Below are 14818 nucleotides of genomic sequence, written 5' to 3'. Positions count from 1 at the left end.
AAAATATTTGTGAGTTAGTAACTTTACATATAATATTTTATTTATGCTAAAATTTTAGTGAGTACCAGTAGAATGTTGATCAAAATGCAATATCATATTTTTGTCAATAATTTTAAAAATTTTGGTTTAATAGGCAAAATAATAGCGAAGACTTAAACTGTTTTGTATATAAATTCAAAGTTTGTAATCAGTTACATTAGGCTCGTTTACAGGCCTTAAAATTTTTGGAAAGGAGAGAAGCGGCACTACAAATTAAACTATTTTCACGAAAATGACCATGAATTTTAAATTCCACTTTCTAGCCATTTCAATTTGCTGGCTTGTTCTATACCATTTCTACACACCTTCTATACAGTTTCTATACATGTCTTATACATATAAATATTCTATAAGAAAATTATACAGTTTCGATATACAATTTATACAATAATTGTACTTTTTTAATACGACAATTATATAACTTTTATACATTTTCTATAAATTTTTTATAGATATTTTATACATATGCATATTTGATAGAATTATGCAATTTATATACATATATCTTATATAGATACATATTCTATATAACAATTATACCATTTTTATATAATTATATTTAATTATTATTTTTAAACAATAAAAAAAGCAAAATATTTTTCAGTTAAAAATTTTATAGCAAAAAAAAACTAAAATATTTTTAAAAAGGCCGAATGACCCAAGTGAAAAACTGTATTAGTATTCTATGTGGATTGTATCAGTATTGTATATGGATTGTATTTGAACTACATGAGCTAAAGTGACCCAAATTGAGTAAGAATAGAAAATGGCCATAAAGTGGAATTCTTTTTCCGACTGAAAATTTTTTGTCCATATACCCAAACTTGGGCTATTTTTTTTAAAAAAAGTTATATAATGTCTTTTTCCCTAAAATTATATAATAATTAATATAAGTCGGAGGAAGTAACAAATGAACATTTAAAAAACGGAAAAGCTGTCCTAAGATCATTATCATTAATAAAATGAAACAAAAAATACTACGTATTACTTTCGGTTCCTAAAATATCGATAGGCTTCTGGTTAACAATGTGTTACAATTGATTGCCATTGAATATATGAAAGGATTGCTTTAACATCCTTTTGCTTTTATCCTAGTTAGAAAGGAGTCGAACCCAAATATTTGTTTTTCTTAGAGTTTTGAGTCCATTTTCTTCATATTATATATCTGCTTTTTTGGGTATCTTTTCCTCCTATCGAATTATTGTTGAATTCTGATATATATACACATATATATATTTCTTCTATCCTACTGAAGAAGGTAATTTTTCTAATTACATATTTCTCTCTTTTGGAATATCACAATACGAGTTTCATTTATTTTATTGTGTTTCAGATTGGAGACATAAATGAATGATTTTTGAGTGAAAAGAAACATCTTCTTTTGTAGTAGCATTTAGAAGAAGAAAATATTATACAAAAAGATTAAAGCAGCTGAGGATGGCAGCAAAGGTGAAAGGCTTTTTCAAGGCCTTGGGTATTTCTCAGATGTTTGGTATGTGTTAGTCAATTTACATAATTTGCTGGTTATTATTGTTATTGTTGTTGTTGTTCAGTATGATTGATATGTTGCGTTTAATTGATTGATTTAACGATAATATGGCAAAAGAGGAAAAAGAACCAGAAATGCAGATTGGTCTACCGACAGATGTAAAGCATGTTGCCCATATTGGATGGGATGGACCATCCCTTGAATCTCCCAGCTGGGTAAGCGGTCGTAATCTTGTGTACCGGAAACAGCCTCTCTACATGTAGGGGTAAGGTTTGTACAAACTACCTTCCACATATCCCACTCGTGAAATTATACCGGGTATGTTGTTGGTGGTGATGATCGTAATCTTAATTGTTGTCATGTTTATATTGGAAATCACAAAATTAATGTGTTGTGGCAGATGAAAGAATTCAAAGAACCGGGAAAATTTCATACAGCACCTTTGGGTCCTCCACTTGATTCTAATGATCTTACAGATAACATATTACGTGTTTCTCAAGGTGATTTCCCTTTCCACTTTCCATATGGTTTTCACATATCATCACATTAATAATTTCTTCAATAATCTTTGTGCATACACCTCAAATCCAAACTGGGGGTCGACTTTATGAATCCTTTGTATCCAATTGCAACAACAGAATAGCGAATCCATAATACGTTATGCTCGCTGATTTAAAATTTTGAATCCCACCCACTATAGTTCCTTGTTAACCACATCCAAGAAAAGTTTAGACAGGTTCAGGATTAGAGAGCTAGAACGTGATATAAAATTGTGTTCGGTGCTTATAATTTTTAAGTCACCATAGACACATTTCTACTGGTGTCAACGCAATGTTTTACAAACGGTTCTCTTGTTTTCATTTGTATACAAATTGAAAAGCATACGTGAGATATTGAATAGTGATCGCAAATTCAAGTTGATTCTATTTTGACTCTTCCTGGACTGCAGATATAGATGCAAACCAAAAGTACGAGAATGCAAATTCTTCATTACCGGACGACCAACCAGAAGGGTCAAAGACATCAAGGCGCCATTCGTCATCAGAAAGTGGGAGTGGGAGCGGGAAAGCCAGAAATTCCAGGCGACACAAAGAATCATCCGATAGTTCAGGATCAAGCCGACACAGGCGGCCTGGATCAGGTAGTGGCTCTGATTCTCCAGCAAGGGACCTTCCGAACATACCAAGAAAGACACGGCGGAAGAAATCCAAGGAGGACGGTGGAGTGGGCTCTGGCTCTGGTTCTGGTTCGTCCCGAACCTCTAGATCCAAAGGCACCTCCTCTAGTACAGCACCAATGGATCCAGGACAAGACACAGGATGTGACAATTCTCCATTTTAAGTTGAAGAAACAATGATATAGATAAAGAGTAGTCTCATTACTTAAGAGAAACAACATAACTTGGACTCAAACTCAGTCAATTTTGGTACGGTCAAGCTAAAACTGGGCACCTGTTTTGTACCCCACAATTTTCCTTTACATTGATTAGAACCTATTTAATATAACCTTTAGATACCTTATATGTTGATTCAGTCTCCGTCCTAATCCCCGTTATTTTTTTCTTCCTTTCTGGCATTCCTTTTACTCTGAATTTATCATTGCACAATGCACCATTACCCTGTATCCAACTTATATTTGCTTCTTACAGGTTTTTCCCACGTAGATTTTTATATAGATAACACTATATCAGTATATGGTCGTCATTTAAGCACTCAAGATAAACGATACACTGGAAAACGGAAGTCCTATGTGTACCTACGTATATATACCTAATGAAAGCCTTAAAGAACCTCTTAACACTTAACCTGCTCACACCCAGCTATATTCAAGAATAAATCCATTACCAGCAAGATACGATAAGGCTTAGCCAAAAAAGGTGAGCACCAAGCGCAAACCTTGTTGAAAACAGCCTAGCTAACGAGCAGTCTTTCTAAGCAAGGGCGCAACAACTGCACGAAAGCCATTGCTTATTATGGCATATCCATTTTCTTGCTCGCTAGGCCTTGCCTTATAAGATAGAAAGAACCTTTCTTACTTTTTTAGTAAAGTCAAACTTTGGCGGTAGGGTTGTGGTGGCTTGTCGGGGCATGAGTGCTATAACATTCAATTCAAACAATCTGTTTTGCATACACAGTAGACAAAACATTGCAGTTACAAACTGAAAATAAAGAACCACAAATGATGCAATATGAACTTTCCTTAAATTAAAAACTTATTATTACATCTCTTGGTTTTTGCTCCTTGTGACCGCACAACATGAAAAATGCAGAAACAGAACTCTACTAAAACCCAAAAGCTTCTATCAACACTCAAAAATTTCCCTATACTTAAAAAGTCGTTAGTTAGTATATGTCCAAGATTGTCTACTAGCATAGGAGAAGCAAAATTCCAACTAAAATGACATGGGAAGCAGGCAACAGTACTAAAGATGCCCCAGAGAAAGGAACGGACTTGTTAACAAGATCATTGTTGCACAATTTTAGTAGACTCAAGCTAACACTAACATCAGGAATTTTCAATCCTTCATCTGCACAGAGTTGAGTGTTGCCTTCCAATTTCAACTTTTCTCCAACTTTAGAGACAAATTTAGCAGAGAATGGAAGTCTCCCACTCAAATTGTTGTTCTCCAAATGTAACTCATTCACATATTCCAATGCCCCAAACTCTTCAGGCAGTGTCCCTTCCAACTTGTTATTATCAAGCCCCAAATAACTTATGTTTTTCAAGTACACCCCCATTGAAACAGGAATATTCCCAATTAGTCCTGTTCTTGATAATCCCAACCCCACAATACCTCCAAGATTCTCCCATATTTCTGGAATTTCCCCTCCAAGAAAGTTACCACTCAGGTACACTTCCTTCAAACTAGGCAACTCAGCCAAAAACAATGGAACCCCAGGATTCCTAAAACCATTGTAACTCAAGTCCAAAAACTCCAAACTCTTCAAACCTTTTACACTTTCAGGGATTTTCCCAAAAAGCTTGTTGTAGCTCAAGTCAATTTTCAAAAGTTGAGTCAAATTCCCTATAGATTCAGGAACACTTTCTTGAAGCTCATTTTGACTCAAATCAAGAACCTTAAGTTTCTTCAGTGTCTTCAACCCCACTGGAATTTCACCACCAATCCTGTTTCTTGATAGTGTCAGCTGCTCTAAGTTCACCAAACCACCAATCCCATCTGGGATTTCCCCAGAAACACCACTTCCACTCAAAACCAACCTCCTCAAACTCATCAAGTTCCCAACTTTTTCACCCAAAGAACCAACAAGACCCTTATTCTCCATAAAAACCAACTCCTCCAAAGAAGGAGGCAAAGATCCAAAGTCTATCAAAACCTCATTTTCAGTAAAACATTTGTAAGCAAAAATCCTTCTAAGGTAAGTAAAAGGTGCAAAAAGTGAAGCATTGAGTGTACTATTAGGTGTACAAGGTGGATTAGGAGCATAATCTGAAACATAACCAAGACTAATCTCAGTTACATGAGCAGTAAATGTTGTTGTACTGGAGTTATCTTGAAGTTCAAAGTAGTCACAAAGAACCCCATGTGGAGAAGAAGAACAAAGGTCATCAGGGAAAAGAGAACGCCAAGAAACATCAGAGTTAATGGATTCAAGAACATTGTACAATGCTTCTTGTTCCACCATGTTCAAAGCAATAGGCTGAGAAAAAACAAACATGACAACATTAGCCCAAAAAAAGCATAAGTACAGAAAAAGAACATTAGACAAGAATGCCATAGTTGTTGTTTTGCTTTGTAGAAAACAAACCACCAACAAACAAACAAAAGAGAAACAGTGAAGTTTGTGACAAGAAAAGAGTAGTGATAAACGGTATTTAAGAGGGAGAAGATCAAGAGTATGTCTGTCTTGAAAAAAAAAAAAAGAAAGAAAGAGAAGAATGGCATCAAAAAGACAGGTCTTTTTTCTTGGGTCTTTGCAGAGATTTGCTTTACTGTTACAGTGCTACGTTCTGTACCCCTCGGGGGATTGTTTCAGAAACAAGTATTTCTGATTAATTATTTCGAAATCTGCTGTTTCGAGTTTAGTTATTTTATCTTTAAAAATAAAAAAGAATAGTCATACAACCACTGCACTTTATCTCAATCAAATATGAGATTAATTCATTATAAAATTAATTTTGAAATTATAACCCTTACCCCTCCGACCAAACAACCCTTTATAGTCAAATGACAGATTTGCCACTTTTTTGCCTGTCTGTCCTTTAAGCTTCTGTTACATTTTTGCAATTCTTTTTCTTGACTGGTTGGTAGCTCTGTTCTTGCGTGAAGAAGAATGAAAAAAAGGTCATGTTTTTCCTCTTCTTCAGCGACAAATATTACAGTGAATCATTTATGGATTGTAATTTTTCCAAGAATAGCAAACAAATTAAAATGGAACATTATTTGAAATAGAGCTTTACAAGTACTCCTACTTTAATTTTCATAGGCCTTATTTTTCTTTGGTTTCACATGGTTCGGTGTTCAATACATATATTAAAACCCAACTAATTTTAATTCACATTATGTAGGACCTATTTGGGAGAAATATTTCCTTCCAAGAATTTTTCATACTCAACACTCAAATCTGATACGTTTGATTAAGAAAGTAGCAATTCTATCCATTTCACCACATCCTTTTGATTGTAATTTTCTTGTCATTAACACAGACATTTCACTAGCAACTTAAAAGTTAAATTCCAATCTATATTTCTATTAAATAGAAAAGATAGTTTCGACCACCTCTTATGCAATTACCAAAAAACTAGTTTACTCTTACTTAATTACATACCATATCTCAATATATAATAATTTTATTGTTTTATCATAATGGTTTAAATATTTAATATATTCTATTAATTTATATTAATTAACTATAACTAAATATTGGAAGTAAATTTTATTTATTTATTTAATTGGTTATCATGTTCAAAACTAATTTGTTACCACAAATTACAATAATTAATAACTTAAAATATTTAAAAGACATATAAAAATTTTATTGACTCTCATTATTTTAGCAATACCTCATAAATTGAGATAAAAGAAAAAGTACTGCAAATCATAATAATTAACAACTTCAAATATTTAAAAGATATATAAAAAATTTAGTTGACTCTCAAAATTGTATCGAAGCCACATAAATTGGGAAATAAGGAGTAAATATATTATTTGATAATTACGCAAAAAAATTTATAAATCACAATAGTTAACAAGTTAAAATATTTTTTAAAAAATTGATAAAAGTTCTATTCAACTCTCAAAATTTTATCGGTGCGGCATAAATCATGACAAAATAAAAAATTATATTAATTAATTGCAACTAAATATTTAAAGTAAATCAATTTTATTATTTTAATTGACTTTTATTGATAAAACTAAAAATATAAATATTTGTATTAAAAAAAAAAAAGTAGAGTTGGAGAAACTTCATTTTCATAAACAAAAAAGACGAAGGTATTTTTTTAAGATATTTTTACTTTTGATTTTTTATATCTATATCTATATCTATATCTATAATCTATAATATATTAAAGGGAAAAGGACATGAGATGACCATTTAAAAAAAAAAAATGGGCCCATATTTAAAAAGGTGGACATGCTGTAACCAGTCGGTTAAATTAATTTCCCTTTTTACCCATATGGCCCAATTGGGCACATGTAGTCTCTATACTCAATTGATACACTTTTATACCATATTGATACACTTTTATATTATATTGATACACTTTTTGAGGTGGTTTCGACCACCTCTTATGCAATTATCACAAAAACCCTCTACTCCCACTTAATTACATACTTATCCTAATGTATAATAATTTTATTTTTTCATCATAATGGTTTAAATATTTAATATATTCTATTAATTTATATTAATTAACTATAACTAAATATTGAAAGTAAAAAAATTTTATTTATTTAATTGACTATCATGTTCAAAACTAATTTGTTACCACAAATCACAATAATTAATAACTTAAAAGGTGGTTTCGACCACCTCTTATGCAATTACCAAAAAAATCCTCTACTCCCACTTAATTACATACCATACCCCAATATATAATAATTTCATTGTTTCATCATAATGATTTAAATATTTAATATATTCTATTAATTTATATTAATTAACTATAAATAATATTGAAAGTAAAAAAAAATTATTTATTTAATTGACTATCATGTTCAAAACTAATTTGTTACCACAAATCACAATAATTAATAACTTAAAATATTTAAAAGACATATAGAAATTTTATTGACTCTCATTATTTTAGCAATGCCACATAAATTGAGATAAAATAAGAAATACTGCAAATCATAATAATTAACAACTTCAAATATTTAAAAGATATATAAAAATTTTAGTTGACTCTCAAAATTATATCGAAGCTACATAAATTGGAACACAAGGAGTAAATATATTATTTTATAATTAAGTAAAATTATTATAAATCACAATAATTAACAAGTTCAAATATTTTTTTAAAAATAGATAAAAGTTCTATTCAACTCTCAAAATTTTATCGGTGCGGCATAAATCATGACAAAATAAAAAATTATCTTAATTAATTGCAACTAAATATTTAGAGTAAATCAATTTTATTATTTTAATTGAATTTTATATATAAAATTAATCTTTTTATTTATTTATTTTAGTAAATTTAAATTTTAAAATTATTTTTTTCTTATATAGAAATACTAATATTTAAACTTAACTTTAAATTTTTAAATAGAAAATTAATAAATTTAATTTAATAAAATAAATTTCTAATGAATATTTTCTTATAATTTGTGTTGGGTCAATATGTATCAAGTTAAAAAGAAATAAAAAAAAATATATAGCAAAATTTTATTATTGTGAAAGATAAATATAATGCACTATCCAATAATGTTTAATATCATATTTTGCATATGCAAATATAGCATCCCGTATTTAATTAATATACTATTTTCATAAATTATCAATGATTACTATTGGATATGATAAAATTATATTAATTTTTATAGTAATAACATAATCAATCGCTCTTAATTAATTATTACGCGTCATCTAGGTATTAAGAAAATAAATAATATTTAATGAAAAATAAAATAGACATAAAATGAGAAATTAACTCTTAATGTTTTAAATTAATTTTTCGTCTTTTGAACGATGATTTTACTATATCACTCCTTATTATAAGTTATTTATGTATTAGAAAAATAAGAATAACAAAATGATATGTCAACATAAAATATTTGATTGACTATCAAAATTATATTAGTGTCACATGAATTGGGACGGGACAAAAGAAGATATAAGGCAACATATATTATTTGAAAATGAAAATAAAAAGTACTGTAAATAATAATAATTAACAAAAAAAAATTGACTGATTTCTGCTTCAGCTGCTTCAATCGTGATTTTAATGTACAGTGATATTTAAAGAGGGTAAAATGGCATAATAAGATTTAAAGAGTATAAAAATGCATGTAGTAAAGTGTGAGAAAAATAAAGTATAAGTGAATTTTATTACTATATTTTAAAGAAATTAAAGAAAAGAAGTATAAAGATTATTTGCAAAAGATTTTTACAAACTAATTTAAATATAAATAAAGTAAATTTAGGTACAAAAAATCTGTATCTATCACAAATTTGCTACCAAATATTTCACACTTTCTTAACATTAGCAAATTTTCTATCAAATATGTGTAGCCATCTTTCTCAACTTTTTATAGCTCCTCAATATTAATTAACATTTCTCTATTTTAAAAATAAAATAAAGAAAATAAAATCTCAACTCTTCCTTCTCTATTAAAAAACAACACTCTTTTCCTGTGTTAAAAATAATAATTAAACAAAACAATAGCGAATCTAAGGTGTGTATTCTCTTTATCGGGTAAGTTTACATGACTCTTAATCTTTGCGATATTGAAAATCAATAATCTACTGGATATTTGATTTAAGTTATTTCATCAAATTTACGCCTCTTCTTTCTTTATATTTCTGATCGCAAAATTCAATAAGAAGGTTAAAAAAAGGTTTCAATTGTGATCCCCTCAGCTCAATCATACTAATGAAAATATTCTACTGTTCAAACTTTCTACTCCAAGATAAATTCTAAAATTTAAAAATTACAATCCACATATTCTACTGTTGGGCCCGTGCTGACACGGGCCTTGCACTTATAGTATATATGTAAAGGAGACTTAGAAGCATGCTGATGTGGCATACTTCTAAAACTTCCATTCCTATTTTTCTTTTTTCTCAATTTTGGCTCTTTTTTTCATTTTTCTCAATTACTTTTATTAAAAAGTCATCTCTATAATCTCACTTATTTGGTAATTAAGAATATTAATGAATTTAAATGAGATATAAGTTACAACTAAGAATTAAATAATGAGAGATGAAATCACTAAGGAATCATGTCTAATTAAAATACTCATTAAATAGGAATGCACGTTTATGTATATGAAAGATGAAATGGCCAAAAGCCTTTCATTTTCCATAACAGTTTATTTATCATTATTATTATTATATAAAATAGAAGGGTGAGCGTATATGTATAACCAACAACAATGGGCTTTCTGAGAGTGATTTCTGTAAGAAAACTAAAAGATTATCTTACTTTTTCTGAAGATATATTTTGCGTGTAATGAAAAAGGTCCTGGGACAAACATTTTTCTTTAAGATAAAAGGCTTCATGAGATGATGCTGCAGTAGAATTTTTCAAACAAAGAGATACATACAGAGAAAAGAATTTATTTTCATTCAGCATTTTAGAGGAAAAGTGATTTGAGTGTCAACATCAAGAAGAATTATGTGAAAAAAGTATCAATCTATTTATGAAATTCATATCAAATTAGGATGAGAGCAAGGAAAACTCTATTTTGTGATTTGAACGGAGATAATATTTCATAGTGAAGGGAGAATTTAACGAAGGAGAAATGGAAGAATAATAAGGTTAGAGTAGAATAGAAAAGAAACTGTACGAAAAAAAGGAAAAAATTTACTACACTAGCAAATCTCTGACGGTCCTTATGGGACATCCGATAAAAAACTAGCAAATTTGGCGTTGAAGAAGCCGAAATTAGTGTTGCCGCCTGCCATTGTTTCTTCCAATTTCTCTATTCTACATTCTTTTTTCTTTTGTCTTTCGTTAGAAATATTTTTTTGGTTCATTTTTCCTTGTGCAAATATATTAAAGTTAATGTTCTACATTAGTATATATAGAATTAACAACTATCAAACATAGTATTTTTAGTAAACATCCTATGTTAATTTCTCTCATTTAATTTGTTTCTTAATTTCTTTATTGTTAGAACCAAGAACTATTTGCATTAGGAGTATAGCACAACAAAGAGGCAACAGTTTGAAAAGGCCGCATGTATCAGTTTCTTTCATTAGAGATTAAGCATAAGTTAGAGTACGTGATACATCTTTGTGGGCAGAAACTTTTTTCTTTTGTAATTCATTTTTTTGATTTATTGTTTGCAACGAAAACTTGTAAAAGAGAAAATAAAAGTCGCACGTAATAACGAGTCTTTTCTTCACGATGTTTATTTATTTTCATAACCATTCACCATAATCGGTATAACTTCTTTTTGATTTGGACATATTAAAGAAAATAAAACTGATAGAATAATAATCATTCGTCTTAAAATCCTATTAAAAATGATACTATTAGTTATCTTAATACTTTATAATGTAAACTCCCTCATTGATGGTCCCTAATCCCTTATAACTTAAGACCAACTTTGCATCCATGGTTATACATAATTATCCATTGCAAGGTGAACTTGGAATGCAAATGCAATTTATTAGCCATTTATTTGCAAGAGTATGTTCATATATAGAGAGAGATATTTAAAAAATAATCTCTTGTACTACAACTTTTACTAGCTATGCAAGGTTCAAGAAAGAGTCGAATTAGAAGGATCTATTATTACGCAATCTTACCCTGTATTTTTACAAAAGACTGTTTTCCACGATTTGAATCTGTAATATCCTAATCACATAATAACAATTTTATCAATTATTTCAAAGCTTTCATTAGTATATTGTGAGTATATATACCACTATATCGTTTTCAATTCCTCAACATTATTTTATGAAGGCCGCTAATAATTATACCGTGGCATCCATTAACCTCAAAACGATAATTCAATTTCTTAGTGTTTTCTATACCATTTGTATTACTATAAATGTTCTTCTATTTTTCTCTTTTGCACCCTGTATTTGCACCATAGATAGAGGATTATGTGATCTCCACTGTTTTGTTTTGTCATTTTAAATTATTTTTTTAAAGAAACATTTTAAATCACTTTTTTCTTCCTTTAATCCATTAATGTGTTATATTTCAGTTATTGTATTAATTCTTATAGTTATTAGAACAATTTAGATGTGAAGCGGATATTACATCATAATTTTGCTTATGCTATTTTTTTTAGTTTAAGTTCTGTAATTGATCTTAATCTTTTCTTGATTACAAGTTATGTTAAAAGAGTTTTTCAAAAAGTAGGGAACAATTCTTATTTCAATAGATTATATAAGCTTCACACATGAGTTCTAATGGTATCTAGAAACGTTATCTAAGGAAATTATATTTTATTATAATTATTTTTTATTAGAATTACTTTTATTACTTGAAAATTAAATATTCTATTATTTTAAAACTTAGTGACGTATTTCGCGCAGTCGAAGTTAACTAGTAAAATTATATAACCAAACATTGACATCAATTTCCTGTGCATATTATTTTGAAGACGGAAAAGAACCTAAAATGCCCTTTAACTAGTGAATTAGTATAAAAATGTCTTTCATCTATCTATTGGTATAAAATATCCATCATGTCTACATATTGGGCTTAAAATGCCCTTTCCATCTACCTATTGGGCTATTTTGCCCTTTTATTGAAGAAAAAATTATATAATAATACAACTTATCTTTATTAAACTACATAAAATTCTTATTATTTTTATTAATATTAAAAAAATAAATAGTGCACAATATCATTTTTTCATCATTTTAAATTGATCTGATAAGTAAAAAAAAAAAACATAAATAGCAATTTTAAAAAACATATTACAAATACATAGCCGTGTTAGTTGGTTGTCAGATATAGCATATAAAATATTTACTTTTATAGTAAATTTCAATATATAGAAAAATATTTATATATTAAATTTTCATATTTCTTATTTATTGCCTATTTTTATGGAACCTTTGTTAATTTATTTTTTATACACTAAATAAAAATCTTACATTTTTCATTTTTATTGTCTGTTTTCATTATGCCTTCATGAAAATATATGGAATATTTATAACATACAAATTCATGGTATATTTATACATTATACAAATTATATTTATATCATAAAAATACATGGTATATTTATACCATACAAATTATATTTATACCATATAAATTATATTTATACCATAAACATATATTGTATATTTTAGATATAAAATTTTATACCATGTAATACTGGAAATATATATTTATATTTAATAAATAATTTTTTAACAAGAAAAGTACTTCCGACATAATGAGATATACCATGAATATTTATTCCATAAATTATATCAAAAATATAATAATAATCTGACTTTGACATAAATTATATTTATACAACAAAACTACATGGTATATCTGTACTTTCAACATAATAATTTTTATTCTATAAATATTTATCCATAAAAGATTATGGTTAACCCATTACATTAGAATTAAAAATACACGATAATAAAATAATATTAGTTGATTAATATACATGAAAACAAAATGAAACGTACATGAGCAAATAATGGAATACTTAGTTTATTTAAAAGTATTTGAATGTTAAAAATATTTTAATTTTGAATATAAGAGAGAGAAAGATTTGAAAGCAGAGATTATTTTTTCACTTTTAATTTGAAGATTGAAAATATATCTCTTAAGTTAAGGTGAATTGATAATTAGTTATAACATTAAATTAGAAATTATAATTATCTTTTCTGATTTTTTAAAATGACTATATGTGAAATATATATATATATATATATATATATATATATATATATATATTTGTAATATTGGAAAAGTACAATTATTTATGTAATTAAGTTTTAAGGATGGTCTTTTCCTGTAATTTACCAAAATAAAAGGACAAAATAGGCCCAATAGATAGACGGGAAGAACACTTTAGGCCCAATAGGTAGGTGAGAAGGGTATTTTAGGCCCAATACATGACGAGAAGGGTATTTTAGACCCAATAGTTGGACGGAGGGTATTTTTGCACCATTTTACATAGTTAAAGCGCATTATAGGCGCTTTTTAATTTTGAAAAAAAAAACAAATATATGGCTTAATCAGTACCCAAATTTACTGGATTAAAGAAAACTTTTAAACAAATGTTTTTTTAAAACAACTGGGGGTAGGGAATGTGAAATAAGGAAGGGAATTATAAGGTGGGAGAACTGAATTTTCAACAATAAAATAAAAGTTTGGATACTCAATCAACTGAGATGTTAAAATTCATCCTAAACAAATGCTACCTATACCTTTTGGCTATTATATTCCTTCCATTTTGTTTTCCTTAGTTCATGTTAACTTGACATTTTCCTTGAAAAATCATTTATTAAGAATTTATTTTATTAAACTAATTTTACTAATTATGCTTTAGAAATTTAAATTTAACTATTAATACTTATTGTATTTAGTCATTTAATGATACGAGTGGCATTAGAAGAATGATAAAATTTTCTTGATTTCATAAATTTAATAAGTAAATTGAAATAATTATTTTTTATTCCAAAAAAATAAAAAATGTCCTTGAACTATCTGAAATGGAGCAAAAATACCCTCTATTAGTTTTTTGGTTCAAAAATACCTTTCTCTCTAATGGAATAACACTAAGCATACCTGATCTTGAGTGTATTTATATATTCAAGCACCAATATTCGCCCATAATAGGCCTAGTTTTATGAGCTAAAATGTGTATTTCTATTGTGTTTAGTGTGCAATTGCATAATTTGAGCTAATAGATATGATTAGTAATGCAGGATGGATTATTGATGAGTTTTAACTTAATGGGATGCATAATGGTAAGCAAGTGAAAGATTGATAAGATGAGTGGAAAAGATACTTGCAATGATCTTGGAATGCTAAAGTACGTAGAGGAGCAAAAGGAGTGTTTTTGCCTGAGTGAAATTTTTGGATGCAATTTCAAGTGAGAAAGGACGATTAGCCCGCGATGCGGACCCTGGAGCAGGGGGTCTTTGCCTTAGTGAAATAATTGAAGATGACTTCCAGTGAGAGCAGGCTATTAGC

At 28.4% G+C, this 14818-nt stretch overlaps 2 protein-coding genes across 4 annotated transcripts; one reads left to right on the top strand and one right to left on the bottom strand.

The window, feature by feature from the left end:
• Nucleotides 1-1071: 1071 nt before the first annotated feature.
• LOC107866359 (CRIB domain-containing protein RIC7) lies at nucleotides 1072-3056 on the top strand. Of its 3 annotated transcripts, none has more exons than XM_016712452.2 (5): nucleotides 1072-1297; nucleotides 1427-1531; nucleotides 1646-1743; nucleotides 1929-2028; nucleotides 2478-3056. In XM_016712452.2, exons 2-5 carry the CDS (start codon nucleotides 1477-1479, stop codon nucleotides 2867-2869), a joined length of 645 nt encoding a protein of 214 aa, XP_016567938.1. In that variant the 5' UTR covers nucleotides 1072-1297; nucleotides 1427-1476; the 3' UTR covers nucleotides 2870-3056. The 3 variants fall into 3 exon arrangements, with proteins under 3 accessions (XP_016567938.1, XP_016567939.1, XP_016567936.1); XM_016712453.2 differs by having other exon boundaries at nucleotides 1123-1297; nucleotides 1430-1531; XM_016712450.2 differs by having other exon boundaries at nucleotides 1123-1297; nucleotides 1373-1531.
• A 654-nt stretch (nucleotides 3057-3710) lies between these two features.
• Nucleotides 3711-5850, bottom strand: LOC107866360 (piriformospora indica-insensitive protein 2). The gene has a single exon (XM_016712454.2). It carries the CDS (start codon nucleotides 5263-5265, stop codon nucleotides 3895-3897), a length of 1371 nt encoding a protein of 456 aa, XP_016567940.1. The 5' UTR covers nucleotides 5266-5850; the 3' UTR covers nucleotides 3711-3894.
• Nucleotides 5851-14818: the final 8968 nt, after the last annotated feature.

Source organism: Capsicum annuum, chromosome 3 (genome assembly GCF_002878395.1).
Source record: "Capsicum annuum cultivar UCD-10X-F1 chromosome 3, UCD10Xv1.1, whole genome shotgun sequence".
NCBI classification, from domain to species: domain Eukaryota; kingdom Viridiplantae; phylum Streptophyta; class Magnoliopsida; order Solanales; family Solanaceae; genus Capsicum; species Capsicum annuum.
This window is presented reverse-complemented; position numbering and strand designations above follow the sequence as displayed.

Bases quoted from the DNA above. Each gene is read 5' to 3' on its own strand.
- LOC107866359 (XM_016712452.2), top strand. From the start codon at position 1,477: ATGGCAGCAAAGGTGAAAGGCTTTTTCAAGGCCTTGGGTATTTCTCAG. The intron at 1,532-1,645 runs GTATGTGTTAGT...ATATGGCAAAAG, and splicing joins GGGTATTTCTCAGATGTTTG to AGGAAAAAGAACCAGAAATG. The intron at 1,744-1,928 runs GTAAGCGGTCGT...GTGTTGTGGCAG, and splicing joins CCCTTGAATCTCCCAGCTGG to ATGAAAGAATTCAAAGAACC.
- LOC107866360 (XM_016712454.2), bottom strand. From the start codon at position 5,265: ATGGCATTCTTGTCTAATGTTCTTTTTCTGTACTTATGCTTTTTTTGG.